The sequence below is a fragment of the Crinia signifera genome, chromosome 1, assembly GCF_055691185.1.
Source record: "Crinia signifera chromosome 1, ASM5569118v1, whole genome shotgun sequence".
Classification (NCBI taxonomy): Eukaryota; Metazoa; Chordata; class Amphibia; order Anura; family Myobatrachidae; genus Crinia; species Crinia signifera.
Window position 1 is genome coordinate 119,721,018 of NC_139217.1, and position 14,168 is coordinate 119,735,185.

Sequence of the window (14,168 nt, forward strand, 5' to 3'; positions counted from 1 at the left end):
CGCAGTCTCAGAACCATGACAATGATGACCATATACTTTATACTGGTTGTTGTAATAGATCATAGTTCTGAATGATTTCTCTTTAATACATGATGTCTATTCCAGAAGCCGCAGAGTGTTGCTGTGTCTCGGATCCTATGTGCCGTCATGTGTTCGGTTTCTGTTTCCTAGCCTGGGATCTATGCAGCTCCCTAGCACATGTGTGGGAGTACAATCCTATTATAGCTGTAATCGGTAGCACCTCGGGAGCTGTATATAATCCACTAGTACATTCAGAGCTGATGGATTCAGTTGTCACACTGGCATGTAATCCTGGTTCCAAAGTAAGCATTCTCTGTATTCCAAGCGTTAGCATTACCTGTCACCGAGGAATTGCTGCCCTTCTAACCCATTCTTAGTAATGACGTAGAGCTTCCCCTGTCCTCCTTGGTGTTCCTGGAGTGTAGTGATCATTTTATTCCATTTATCTAGTCCCCTGGAGGAAAGCACTTGTTTCACTTTGCACCAAAAATCTATCAAACGGACCTGTAATTCAGCTATGTATTTTTGGATTTGCTTTCTTCCATGTTGAAGGCCCCTCACCCCACTCTTCCTCTGGGCCAAATGCCTAATGATTAGTGGTTAACAATAGGGCTATCCATCTGGAATGCCAGCCTGCATACTATCAAGCTTGATACTCGTTCTGCAGGGTATTTCATCAAAGAATTAAGAGCTGCATGATTAAACCCTCGTTGATGCTACATACACTTGTCAATTGCTCGATCAAAAATGTGTTGGCAGCACCCGTATTGTCTACGTCAGTTATGTTAAGTGTGGGGCGGTTATTATCAATTGATATAGGCAGGGAAGACATAGAACTAAGTGTTGGAAATGCTGGCTGCTGCAGAATCAGTATAGACTATGTCACATACACATGTTTTGGGAATAATGTTTTTTTCTTAAAATACATAGGGGGTATTCTAAAATTATTAAAGCTATAAAGTACCAACCAATCAGCTCCTAACCGCCGTTTTTCATACACAACCTTTAAAATGTAAAGACGAAACTGATTGGATGGTACTTTAAACTAAATAATAAAATAACTAACTGTTAATTGAAAACACTAGCCAGATATAAAAACCACTTGGGGGTGGTGGTGGTGGTGATGATGAGGATGATAATAAAAATTATTATAAAATAATGATAAGTTTCATGACATAACTATTTTTGTGCCTTTATCCTAAGACTGTTATTTTTCTTGTTTTGTAGGACCTGGAGATAGTATATTCATACCTCCATGGGATGGAAGCACTGTCCAATCTGCGGGAGCATCAGCTGAGGTAAGGCCCTGTGATGAGCTGACTTGTAGGTGGGATAAGGCTGTGCTAGCTAGTGCTGCTTTGTATGTGGTGTCTAGTGGGGTTAAGTCATTTTTATGGTCGGGAGCATGGTTGGTTATAGGTCATATCTGTATACATCTAGATCTACAGATGTCTTGATAAAGGGGCCTAATCCCCCGAAACATCGACTAAGACCACCGTTTCAGTCACTTATATTCGTGTTAAAGTACTTGTGAGTTCTGTCTGCATGCTGCTATTACATATCTATCTATCTATCTATCTATCTATCTATCTATCTATCTATCTATCGATCAATCAATATAGATATATATATTTATATATATTGTGGTTGTAGAATCGGCACTCTTCGTCTCTCTGAAGTATTGCCCTGGGTGCCTTCATGAAAGATGCACAGTTCGTAGAAATTATGCGGCACTCCACGGGTCATACAGCATACAATGCAGGTACAGCATAGCACAGCGGCCGACGGTGCTGCATAAATCTAGCAATATGCAATGCACTGCATTGTATATTGCTAGATTTATACAGCACCCAGACAGCAAGCAGGCCTTGAGGAAAATGCCAGGCAGACATTGAAACGTCGGCTGCTGTGCTATGCTGTACCTGCATTGTATGCTGTATGCTTGAAAAATAAAAACCATTAATCGTTTTACAAAGACCCGTGGAGTGCCGCATATTTTATATGAAATATATAAATATATATATATATATATATATATATATATATATATATATATATATATATATATATGTACAAAAAGAAACACAGGAGGAGCGCTCCATAGTGTAAAACCAGATATGATTTAATAGATATAAAATATCCACGGTACAGTCAATCCGTACTCGTACCGTTTTAAAAACAGCAGTGGGCTGGTTACCACATGATGTATATATAACAAGCCAGGCAAGCCTCCTACCTAAGAGTATGTGTGCTCCAGGAGCACACATACTCTTACGTATATTGCCTTATTGCACCTATTGGATTAAAATACCTTTTTATCTAAATCACAAGGCTGATTTGTGATTTTGGAGAGTGCTCTGCTTCCACACTGAGTGTGGATCTTGGACTATATATATATATATATATATATATATTCAGGAGAAATGAGAAAAGCGCACAATGAGCTAAAACTAATACATAGTGTTCCTTCTAGGAACCAAATGAGGCAGGGCGCTGGAGGGGCGGACCGGGCACGCCGACGTCACTAGAGGGGGCATGCCCGGGCCGCCGCGTCACTACACGGGGCGTGCCCGGGCCGCCGCGTCACTACAGGGGGCGTGCCCGTACCACCGCGTCACTACAGGGGGCGTGCCCGGGCCACCACGTCACTACAGGAGGCATGCCCGGGCCGCCACATCACTACAGGGGGCGTGCCAGGGCCGCCGCATCACCAAAGGAGGCGTGCCCGGGCCGCCGCATAACCAAAGGAGGCGTGCCCGGGCCGCCGCATCACCAAAGGAGGCGTGCCCGGGCCGCCGCATCGCACATGGGGGCGTGCCCGGGCCGCCGCATCGCTGAAGGGGGCTTGCCCGTCCATGACTATGTCACTGAGCTGCCGGGACATAGCCATGGCCGGGCAAGCCCCCTTCAGCGATGCGACGGCCCGGGCACTCCGGCGGGACAGACTGCAGGCTGATTTAGCGGGGCGCTGCTAGAGGGGCAGGGCGCATTTTGCCCTTTAAAAATCGGGCAGGGCGCAGCGCCCCGCTAAAACAGCCTAGTGGGAACACTAATACAGTTCTTTACTGAATATATAAGCTCACATACATATAGGTTTCGGATAAACAGCTTGCCAGCATAAAAGGGATATTCACAGCATACGGTATCTCGGATATCACGGTCAAACAAACGTCCAGCGCCCGATTGCAGCACTTCAGTATTCCACCGCTACTCAGATTTCCCACACTGGGACATCACTCCGTCCTCTCCGTAAACCACGCCCAACGCGATTTGTCTATGGGGTGTGTGTGTGTATATATATATATATATATCTGATGAAAACTGCACCCAGCAGTTGAAACGGCTGTCAGGTCAGCAGCTGTCACTTAGTGCAATGTTGCACTCTTAATAAACCTCTTTTTCTTCACCTATACTACCGTGTGCCGGATCCATCCTTTCTCTGAGGGGGTAAGTGTGTCATATATATATATATATATATATATATATATATATATATATATATATATATATATTATATATATATGCCAAAAACCACTGGCTGACTCATCGCAAATTCCTTGTAACTTTTGTGATGTTGGCACCCACTAAAAAGGGATTTCTCCTAATTTCATCCCAAAGGGGGTGAAAGGGGTACAATTTTTGGTACTTGTGTACTTTCACGGCTCCCATTGCTTGCCATCGCATGCCATATGTAGTGGCATGCGATGCGATTTTCCCATGTTTTTATGCATTTTTGATAAAATCGCATACGATCTGATGCGATGCGATGTCGTTTTTCACAAAAATTATGGACATGAGTTGAAATCATGTAAAATGCACCCCAAATGTGATTTTCACACTGTACCACCCCCACTATCAACGCCAGCCATGCGATGCGATGCAATGCCATTTTTCCCTGTACGATGCCCATCATGTGAGCAGTGATAGTACACAAGTACCCATTTTTTTTTACATAATTATTTTCTTAGCTTCCTGCCAGTTAATAGGACCTATTATTTTGGGGCAATATACCTATTGAGGCTGAAGCAAAAGGGGCAAGTAGGTGTGTGTGTGTGTGTGTGTGTGTGTAAATGTATCTATCTATCTATCTATCTATCTATGTTTAAAAACAATTTTTGTAACAATTCTTTTTAATTTATACAAAATTTAAACTGCCAGGTACATGAATTTTCCAAATGTTTTAATAAATTCCCACCAATATTGTAAAAAAATATTGTTAGTCAATTAGCACTTAGGTTGTTGTACCGCATTCACTATCCTTAGACAATCTGTTTTTCATTTACATGATAGAGGCCCAGTGCTCCAATATCATTTCTCAGTCAGTGAAATAATCCATCATCATTCGATAGAGGTGCTGCACTCATTCCTCTCATTCTCCTTTCTGTATGCAGATGGCTCTGAGCTGTAGTTCTGTGGATGAGGTTAAAGAGGAAAAAGTGACCTGTGTTTGATAGAAAAATATAGTGTATGACCTGCATGTTGTTGTTTGTCACTGTGTAATTAATGTAGCTGGTCCCCAAGTGCTGCTGATGTTTTTTCAGCCCAAAGAAAGGCACAAAGATAAATAATTTTATGAGTTCTAGCCCAATCCTAATTACATGTCCTTTTTGGTATATGTGTTGTATGTACGTGCATGTATGTATGTACACCGGGCAGGATGTCCTCTTTGACCTTAAAGCGTCATGAATTATTTGTGTCTTTCATTCATCTTAGTGCTGGAACATTCCAGTTAATGTTTATATGATGACATCATGCAGTTGCTGAAATTTTTTCAACTGGTGTTAAGTATGACCAAAAACTGAACCTCTTGGCCACATTCTTGGCACTTTGATGCTTTTATGCATTGTTAGAGCCTCTGGTACTTATGTAATATCTGGGCTCCCGTTTTTCTTATGAGACTGCGTCCCCTTGCCACGCTTCGGGCACGGTGGCTCGCTGCGCTCGCCACACTGTATAAAATCAACTCCATGTGTAGTTGGATAGTAGGGGTATGAAAAAATGGGGTGCATTTAACATGGGAGCCCAGATAATACATAAGTACCGAGCCTCTTTTTATCTCTGCCACTTCCCATGTTTGTATATTTTATCTCTGCCTCTTTCTCATTTATGTCCCTCCTTCTTTTACTTGTTTCTGTCACTTCCCTTTTCTGATCTGTCCCTTCTGCTCCTTTCTCCTATTGGGAGGGACACTGCCAGCTCCAGGTGCTGACTGATATGTTTCCTCACCTTCCCAACTTTGGCCCAGCTTGTCGTATTCTCTTGTCTACTGCTCAATCCCCCCCCCCCCCTCCTTCTGTGTTTGTCTCTGTCTTTTTAATCTTTGTCTGTCTCTCTTCCCATTTCTCTCTTTCACCTGTCTCTCCTAGTTCTCTTAAACCTGTTACCCCTCTCCCCGTCTTTCTCTTAAACCTGTCTTCCCTCTCCGTGTCACACTTTATCAAATCAACTCCACGCCGACGTTGATAGTGGGGGTATGAATAGGTCGGGAGGACGCGTAATGCATCCCCTCGCTGGGCTCGCTGCACTCGCCACGCTTTGGGCTGACGTGGATAGTGGGGGTGTTTAAAGAAAAACATTCACACCTGGCATATCATCCGAGACAGTAATGACGACGTGTTAACTGGCAACTGGATTTTAGTGAACAATAAAGAAGAAAGTAGAAAACCAGTGAACAATGTTCAATAATAGCATATAACAAGTCCAAGAGTTTGTGCGTGTAAAATGTGCAGGAAAGCGTTCTCTTCACTGAGGGTTTTGCGCCATATAAAATCCTGCAGGTATTGGCGCGCAGTGCCCCTCTGTCTCTTGTTCCTCCACTTGCATGATCCCCAGAGCCTTTCAGTATTTTGGGTATGAACCCCAGTGTCTGGGTCCACGAAATTGTAGCAGTGGTTGACGTGTGCATGATGGTACCCCGCCTCCTCAAGTTGTTGTGTGGTGGTACCCTGTTCAATATGCGTCTGGGTGGCGGACATCCATGTGCCGCACAGAGACTGACCTTCTTTCTGAATGTTTTAATGTGGCAGCACCACATACACTCCTTTATGCTCAAACGCATTGGGTGGCCATTGAAACAGGTTTGCGTCTGTGGCAGCAAGTGGTGCTCTTGAAAAAATGCCACCGCCAACTCCTCCGTCTGCGGCAGGTTATATATTGTCAGTGGTTCAGCAGCCATTCCAAATTAATTTTAACAAAGCGCTTCAGAAATACAGCCGCAGTCACTGTCGCTTCACCTTCACCTTGGCTCTGACTGACTGCGTAAGCGTTCTGACTGACTATGCTGAGTGCGTAAAGCTCCGCTAGCGCAGTCACAGTCGCTTCACCTTCACCACTGACTGACTACACTGAGTGCGTAAAGCTCCGCTTCGAAGCTACAGAAATACAGCCGCAGTCGCTTCACCTGACTGACTACGCTGACCCACTAGAGCTGGGGTAGCCAACCCTAGTCCTCGAGAGCTACCAACAGTGCATGTTTTGCAGGTCTCCTCACAGAATCACAAGTGAGCTAATTAGCTCCATCTGTGTATCTTTTAAAATGTGTCAGTGATTAATGAGTGCAGCTGTGCAGCAGCTAGGTTGTCTGGAAAATGTGAACTGTTGGTAGCTCTCGAGGGCTAGGGTTGACTACCACTGCACTAGAGGGACACTACACTGACTACCTAACTGGACAGTACAACTACGCTGGCACTAAGGGTGCCGTGATAATATACAAGTAACTGCCGCCGCCGTGCTGAAAGGACACTACGCTGACTACGCTGAATAGGACAATACGTAAACTACTTAATGGGTGCCTTTTCTTCTCCTTTTTTTGATTTGCTTCTAAAGGAGCATACACATGAGAGGATATGCATTACGATTTTTCTGATTCCGACGGATTGGACAAAAATATAAATATTGTCCAGAGTATACACTTATGCAATTTGGGTAGATTTCACCCGATTCCGAAGGATCGGGCCAAGAAATCATGTAAAATCAGGCCAAATATCATGCGTTTGACATCACATCTGATCTGATGTGCAGTCCCGTGAGCATCGGATCAGAGCCGGAGGCTAGGCCTGCCTGCCTGCACGTCTGACTGCTGACTCTGACCCCCTCCCGGCAGCGGTGATCTGTGTCGCCTTCCCGGGTGCCTCAAGGAGATCGGATGGCCATACACTGCTCACACTTGATGGCCACCTTAACTCTGACCCTTCCACAACTCTGCGACAGAGACATGCTGAGCGATGCTGGAGTTTACGTTACACATCCTCCCTTTAAACGCCTGAGCGCGCCTGTTTTTTTTCCTGACACTACCAGAAAATGGTATGTTTCCACCTTCAAAAGCCGGCTTCCTGTCAGTCAAGTTGGGAAGGGATTGCAGTTAGATTCATTGCTGATTCTTGTCTCAGTTTAGCCCTGAGCATGTGTACCGGGATCCGTACCCATGCATAGTTGTACGATAATACATTTGCGATTTTGCACAACATTGATCCCCTCTGAATAACCCCCTATTTCACTGCATACACACATCATTAAATACCCAGCATAACTCTGAATCAGGCCCACAATGTCTAGTATTATGGCACTTGGGTTGTTATACCGCATTCACTATCCTCAGACAATCTATGTTTTTCATTTACATGATAGAGGCCCAGTGCTCCAGTATCATTTCTCAGTCAGTGTAATAATCCACCATCATTCAATAGAGGGGCTGCACTCATTCCTCTCATTGCTTATTCTGTATGCAGATGGCACTGAGCTGTAGTTCTGTGGATAATTTATGAGGAAAAAAAATGACCTGTGTTTGAAAGAAAAATATAGTGTGTGACTTACATGTTTTTGAATTTAGATGGAACCTTATTTATATGTTGAAATATTTATTTTTTACTCACAGCACTTAAACTGAAAAGACCAGAGCAGATTTGGGTTGGTTGTGACAGAAAATTATATAGAATCAGAGAGTGTAATTAAAGGCAACGTGTGGGTTGCATGACTAATTTTTCAGGCTGCATTATACTTGGTTACCTGGCAGAGTCTTTATCTCTTAACATGCTCATCTTTTTCTGCTTATTATTTTACCAACATGCTGTAATCTAATGGGGCCTACACACGTAGAGATTTTGCTGAGTGATCTGAGAAATGCTAGATCCCTCAGCACATAGCGATGCATGCTGAGTGATCGGTCAGGGCCAGTGTTCTTTGGTGAGAACACTGGCTCTGACCGTGGTATCTTAATTGCCGGGCGATAGTGATGCGTGAGGCCACGCATCATTATCGCTATGGCCCCTGCACATGGAGCAATATAAGGGCATTTTCTAAACTATCTAGTCAAACTTAGTCAAAATGCCATGAAATCGTCCCGTGTGTAGACACCGTAACATTTAAGTAAATAGTAGATTTGTTGCTGCATTTATTGCACATTTATTGCAAATGATCATTTTAAATTAATAAAAGTTGATTTGTTGCGCTTTGCATTTGTCCCCATTTGTGTCATCTATCTGTCTGCCTATCTATACGCACAAGCATGCGCACGTGCGAGTTAGGAATCTGAGTCAATTTGCCATAAATTTGATTTTAGAACCAGACACAGATAATGTCACAAATAACTGTTACTGCTTGTTATGGCTGATATATAATTTCTCATTCACCTATGACTGCAAAGCCCCATTTTTCATAGCCATTACTAGTGCCTTAATGGCACACTCTTTTAGCTCATCTGTAATTAATCATTTTTAAATGTTAATTGGTTATTAGAGAAACCAATATAATTGTGGTAGCACAGAAGAAACCCATTATTCTATTCAATAAAGCAAGTAAATTGTGTTACCTTGTGTTACAAGCTACAGAATTGAACGGACACTAAACTTCAAAAATGGGCAAAACAAGAAACACAATTGTCTATTGCAGGAGTTGTCAAACGCTGTTATTTTAACTATTTTCTTATTTTTTGTGTGTGCATGTGCACACACATCCACACATACACACACATACATACAGCAATCCACTTCACTTGCTTTTCCCAGGCTTGGTGTGCACACCTGCATTTGCCACTCCTGTATGTGGGCTGCAAGTGGATATGTTGTAGTGTTCCATTCTAGCACCCGCTATCTTTGAAAACCCATGCAGTTCCTGTTCCCTGCCTGGGGTGTCACTGTCTGCTGTAGTGCTTCTAGCACAGTGTGGTCTGTATATCAGCACTGATATGCAAACCAGACCTGTGCTAGAAACACCACAGTAGACAGCGACACCCCAGGCAGGGAACAGGAACTGCATGGGTTTTCAAAGATAGCGGGTGCTAGAATGAACACTATGTTACCACATTTTTTCTTAAATCGCTCAGCACTCACCATACTATACATAATTATTTTTTGGTTACCCTTTTTGTCAGCTCCTAACTGTCATTTTTCAAACACAGCCTGGCCCATCAACTTTAATTTTGATGATAGCAGTGATCAGGTTTAAAATTCTAGGTGATGCACAAGATAAATAAATTAATAAATATATATATATATATATATATATATATATAACACACAAAATTCCTAGATTTGCGCTAATCCTGAATATCTAACGGTCGCTATAGCACTTGGCCCCCTACTAGTGAGGCCACACCAATCGAATACGTCGGGCTTTTTGCATACATCCATTGTATAAAGAAAATCTTCTGTTGAGAAAACTGTACAAACAAATCGTTTTAAAGTGATTTTACAATAAATGTTTTTCATTTAAAAAATGTGTCTATGGATGGTATAGAGATAAGGAAAGACTAGTGTGACTACTGGGCGCTAATTAGCACTATTGTGGTGATATATATATATATATATATATATATATATATATATATATGAGAGAGATATTGCATAAATATTGGAAGGAGGGATCACTCACCAGTCTTGTCCATGGGAGGACTGGAATGTCAATTAGTTTGAGCTGACGTTGCCATATAATGCTTTCTGAATAAAGGACTCTATTAAATTATCAGACTGGTGAGTGCAACCTCCTTACAGACACACAAACACGTACACTCACACACACATGCACACGTATGCTCTCTCTCTCTCTATCCCTCATATCTCTCTCATCTATGCATTTACTCCTCTTTCCTATGTCTTTCACTCTCATTCCCCGTCGCTACCCATCTCTCTACTCCGCTTCTCCCCCTTTTCTCTTTTTCTCTCTATCTTTTTTCTCTTTTCCACCTTCCAACTTTTTTTTCTTTTTTTTAAAGCCATTTGAATCATTTTGACACATTGGATTCTTTTCTAAGACATGCTTAAAACACCTCTCTGTTCGCTGGAAATGCCTATGAGCGCTTTTTGTTTTCCTGCTCATTTCTCTTTTTAACAAAGCCTGTCATGATGTAAATCCTCTAAAACGTGTGTGCGAGAGGGTTATTTTATCCAGATGTAAACTTTTAATCAGAATGACTTCTATTCCATTTCTAAATGTTTAATAACACAGAAATGTAATTACAAGAGCCACATGGACATATGCACCCTACGCTGGCTTGGAGAAGACCGACTGAAGTTAGAGCTACATAATATGGGCAGCTCAGTTTTTGTTGTGTGTTAAACGTATGAATTAAAGGCCTAGAAAGGAGGAGATAAATTATAGTCTGGCCCGACCTTTACCATAAAGATATATAGAGAAGTATAGATCTACATTAATGTACATACTTGCATAGATACTTACTCAAGTGCCTACTGAAGACCTATGTTACAATGGTAGCCCTCACAGGACTTCTGAATCAGCATACCTTAGTCTAGTTTGATGTAATATTTCAGAATGTATTCCTTTATCAGTGATCCTGGTATACTGTATATAAACAAGGTACTTCTATAAAAAAACGTGGTCCTTGTTACACTCCCTTTTCCATTACTTATTTCAAGCTTTCAAAATAAGCCTAATGGGGCGTACACATGGGGCGATATCAGGACATTTTCTAATACCCTTTTTACACCAAAACGCCGGGTCGCACCCGGCTTTTTAGACCCAGGATCAAGCCGGGTGCGACCCGGCGTTTTGCAGTTTTTACACCGGCGCCCCCCCTCCCGCCAGCGCTTGGAGATGACATCATCTCCAAGCGCCGATCGCCGCCGCCGGGACCCGGACCGCTGCGCTAGGGGCAAGCCCAGCACTTAGGTAATCTGCTGGGCTGCCCCCAGTCCCCTTGCACCCCCCAGCCGCCGTCTGGGAGGTGAATAGGTGCCGCACACAGGCATCCATTCACCTCTGCCACTGCTGCTGTCTACAGAGTACAGCAGACAGCAGCGCAGGCTGTGTGTCACTGTGTCGCCCCCCCCCCCCCCCCCCAACCTGCGGACGCTGCGGTCCGCAGGTTGGACGTCCCCCATTGATGTAAATGGGAGCCGGGACGGATGACCCGGCATACCCATTTACACCGCCCTATACCCAGGTCCTGGCAGTGTTCTACCCAGGTCAGGACCTGGGTAGAAGTCCCGTGTAAAGGGACACGGCGTGTCGCATTTATACCGCCTCTGACCTTGATCTGACCCGCCGAAGACCTGGAGTTTAGAGGCGGTGTAAAAGGGGTATAAGCGATCTCACTAGATCTACATCAACATCACTCAGTGTGGCCCCGTGTGATTAATATCCAGCATGCTGGCTAAATCTAGTAAATCGCTGGTCAGGGCCAGTGTTCTCACCGGAGACCACTGGCCCTGACCAATCACTCGGCACACAGCGCTGTGCAGCAACATCTCCCTGTGTGTAGGCCCCTTTAGTCAGTATCCCCAGATTCTTTTTTCCACATACTGGGGCAGATGTATTAAGCCTAGCGAAGAGATAAAGTAGAGATAAAACTAAAAGCTGATAGCTAGCTGATTATTTAGAGAAATACTATATCCAGCAGCATATCCAGCAATTTAAAACGTAACTTTTATTTATATTGTGTTTAAGAGGGATAACTTATACCCCTTTCACACTGCACTTGTTAAACGGTATATTGCCATTTTTTCCCCACTTCAAAACGTTTAAGGCTGCAGTGGGAAAGTGCCACAGTTGATTTACCGGTTAAAGATAACCGGTATTTCAAAACGTTTCAGAGCCGTTTTTTATGCAGTGAGAATGACTCTGAAACGGTATTTAGTAAAAACAACAGTGTGTCTTGCTGGCACCTCCTGTTTTAAGATAAGGATGCATGCCCAGTGATATACAACTGGGGCTCGTTGAGAGGCAAATTTGAGATATTATTTTATGTACAATAGGTTAAGGGTTGTATTCCAGGGAATACAACCCTTTACCTATTGAACATAATATAAGGCCTCATTCTGGTTCACTCCTTCTGGCAAATTCCTGTTTAGATGGACAAAACCATGTGCACTGCAGGTGTAAAATGTGCAGAGAGAATTAGATTTGGGTGAGTTCTTTTGTTTCTGTGCAGGGAAAATACTGACTGCTTTATTTTTACACTGCAATATAGATCTCACTTTGAAGTAAAACCCTACCCAAATCTAACTGTCTTTGCACAAGTAACATCTACCCCACCTGCAGTGCACATGGTTTTGTCCATCTAAGAAGGAATTTGCCAGAAGGAGTGAACCAGAATTAGGCCCATAGTTTTTACAATGGGGTTACAGATTCCAGCAATCCTGTGGAACTACAAGTGCCAGCATGCCCGGATGTTAAGGGCCTGTTTGGTAGGGGTAATATCATAAAAAATATTGAGTGTATACAAAATATATACAAACCATAATCAAAAATAAATCAACACTGATACAAAATATTGTCATTATTAATTATCTGTTGAAGTGCTCTATTTTGCTAATAATGAAAATAGTATCATTTTGATATGTGATCTAGTACTTCATGTTAGGGCTCTTTTATCTGTTCATTGAACGAAAACATAGTATATAAAGCAATGAAAGTTTGTATTTGCTTAAATTATCACATAATATCTACATTTTAGGGTTAATATCATAGAAATAAGTCAATTTAACAACCTAAAATAATTCTCCATGATATGGTTACTTTAAAATATACAACGGTAAAGTTGATTCAGTTACAAGAAAAGGTAAAAACTTTTGATTATTCAGCTTTTGAGATATTACCTCAAAATTCAGTTTTATATTAAGGTTTATCGTGTTCATTATCTACTTTGATATTCCATTACTTTATTAAAAACTGTGCCCAGGTTATACAAGTTGTCATACTTTTATCAAATCTATGTAGATGTATTCCCAGGATGTCCCCAACTTGCAATAAAATTGTGTAAATCTAGAGCTCATTTTGGAAGCTGTTTGATTACTGATCATTCTGTCAGAGTGTGTACACACGGTTCGATGTTCTGTGCGATCCGATGTACGATTCGATGTTTTGTCCGATTTTTACTTTTCCCTTTTTTTCTCTACTCCTTAAGATATGCCTTAAGATATGCTTAAGATTTTGACTTTTTACCATACAATTTGCTATGCGATTTCCTATTTGATTTACTATGCGATTTCCTATGTGCCTTAAGATTTGCTTAAGATTTTGACTAAGCGATTTTGACTTAACAACAGGATGACTGACAGGGCCCTGGAAATCGTATAGCACATCGCATCTTAAGCATATCGCAAGGCACATACGATGCATGTGATATGCTTGCGATTTGTGCTAGATAGAGTGTGCTGCCCACTCTATCTCCCCTCCGATCTCTCCTTAAACGGGAGCGCGCATCGGGCTAGGAAACCCTTACAATGCATACAATCAGTATGCGATATGTATGCGATATGGCTTCCGATGTTGACGATATCGTCAACATCGGAAGCCATATCGAACCGTGTGTACACACTATCACTGACTGAAGTAGACTGATCTATGGATAATTACACATGACAGCACGTCAACTATTTTCATATTGTGTTTTTATGTGTTTTATTATGGTTTGCAATCACACAGAGCAAACATAAAAAAAATTGTGGTTCAGCAGGGACTGCTCCACTGTGTCTGTGTCTACAATTATTTTCAGTAGGGGAGGGGGGGGGGGGGGGGGCTGATTGAAGGCAGCAAGTAGGACATTGCTGGGATCAGGTGACAGCTTAGGGATGTGTCAGTTGGGGTAGAGGGGGACAAGGGCAGGCAGCAGTTGGGGTAGGAAGGGTAGAGGAGGGTATGGATAGGCAGTACTTGGGGAGGGGGGGTAGATGCAGGCAGCAGTTGGGACAGTG

The 14,168-nt window shown here is 42.6% G+C and overlaps 1 protein-coding gene across 7 annotated transcripts in view; it reads left to right on the forward strand.

The window, feature by feature from the left end:
- Positions 1–14,168, forward strand: part of RAPGEF2 (Rap guanine nucleotide exchange factor 2) — a 292,184-nt gene that overhangs the window by 86,992 nt on the left and 191,024 nt on the right. For all 7 annotated transcript variants that reach the window (XM_083172580.1, XM_083172571.1, XM_083172617.1 and 4 more), the window contains exon 2: positions 1,249–1,319. In XM_083172580.1, the coding sequence (XP_083028706.1) occupies positions 1,249–1,319 (71 nt within the window). The remainder of the gene's footprint in view (positions 1–1,248; positions 1,320–14,168) is intronic.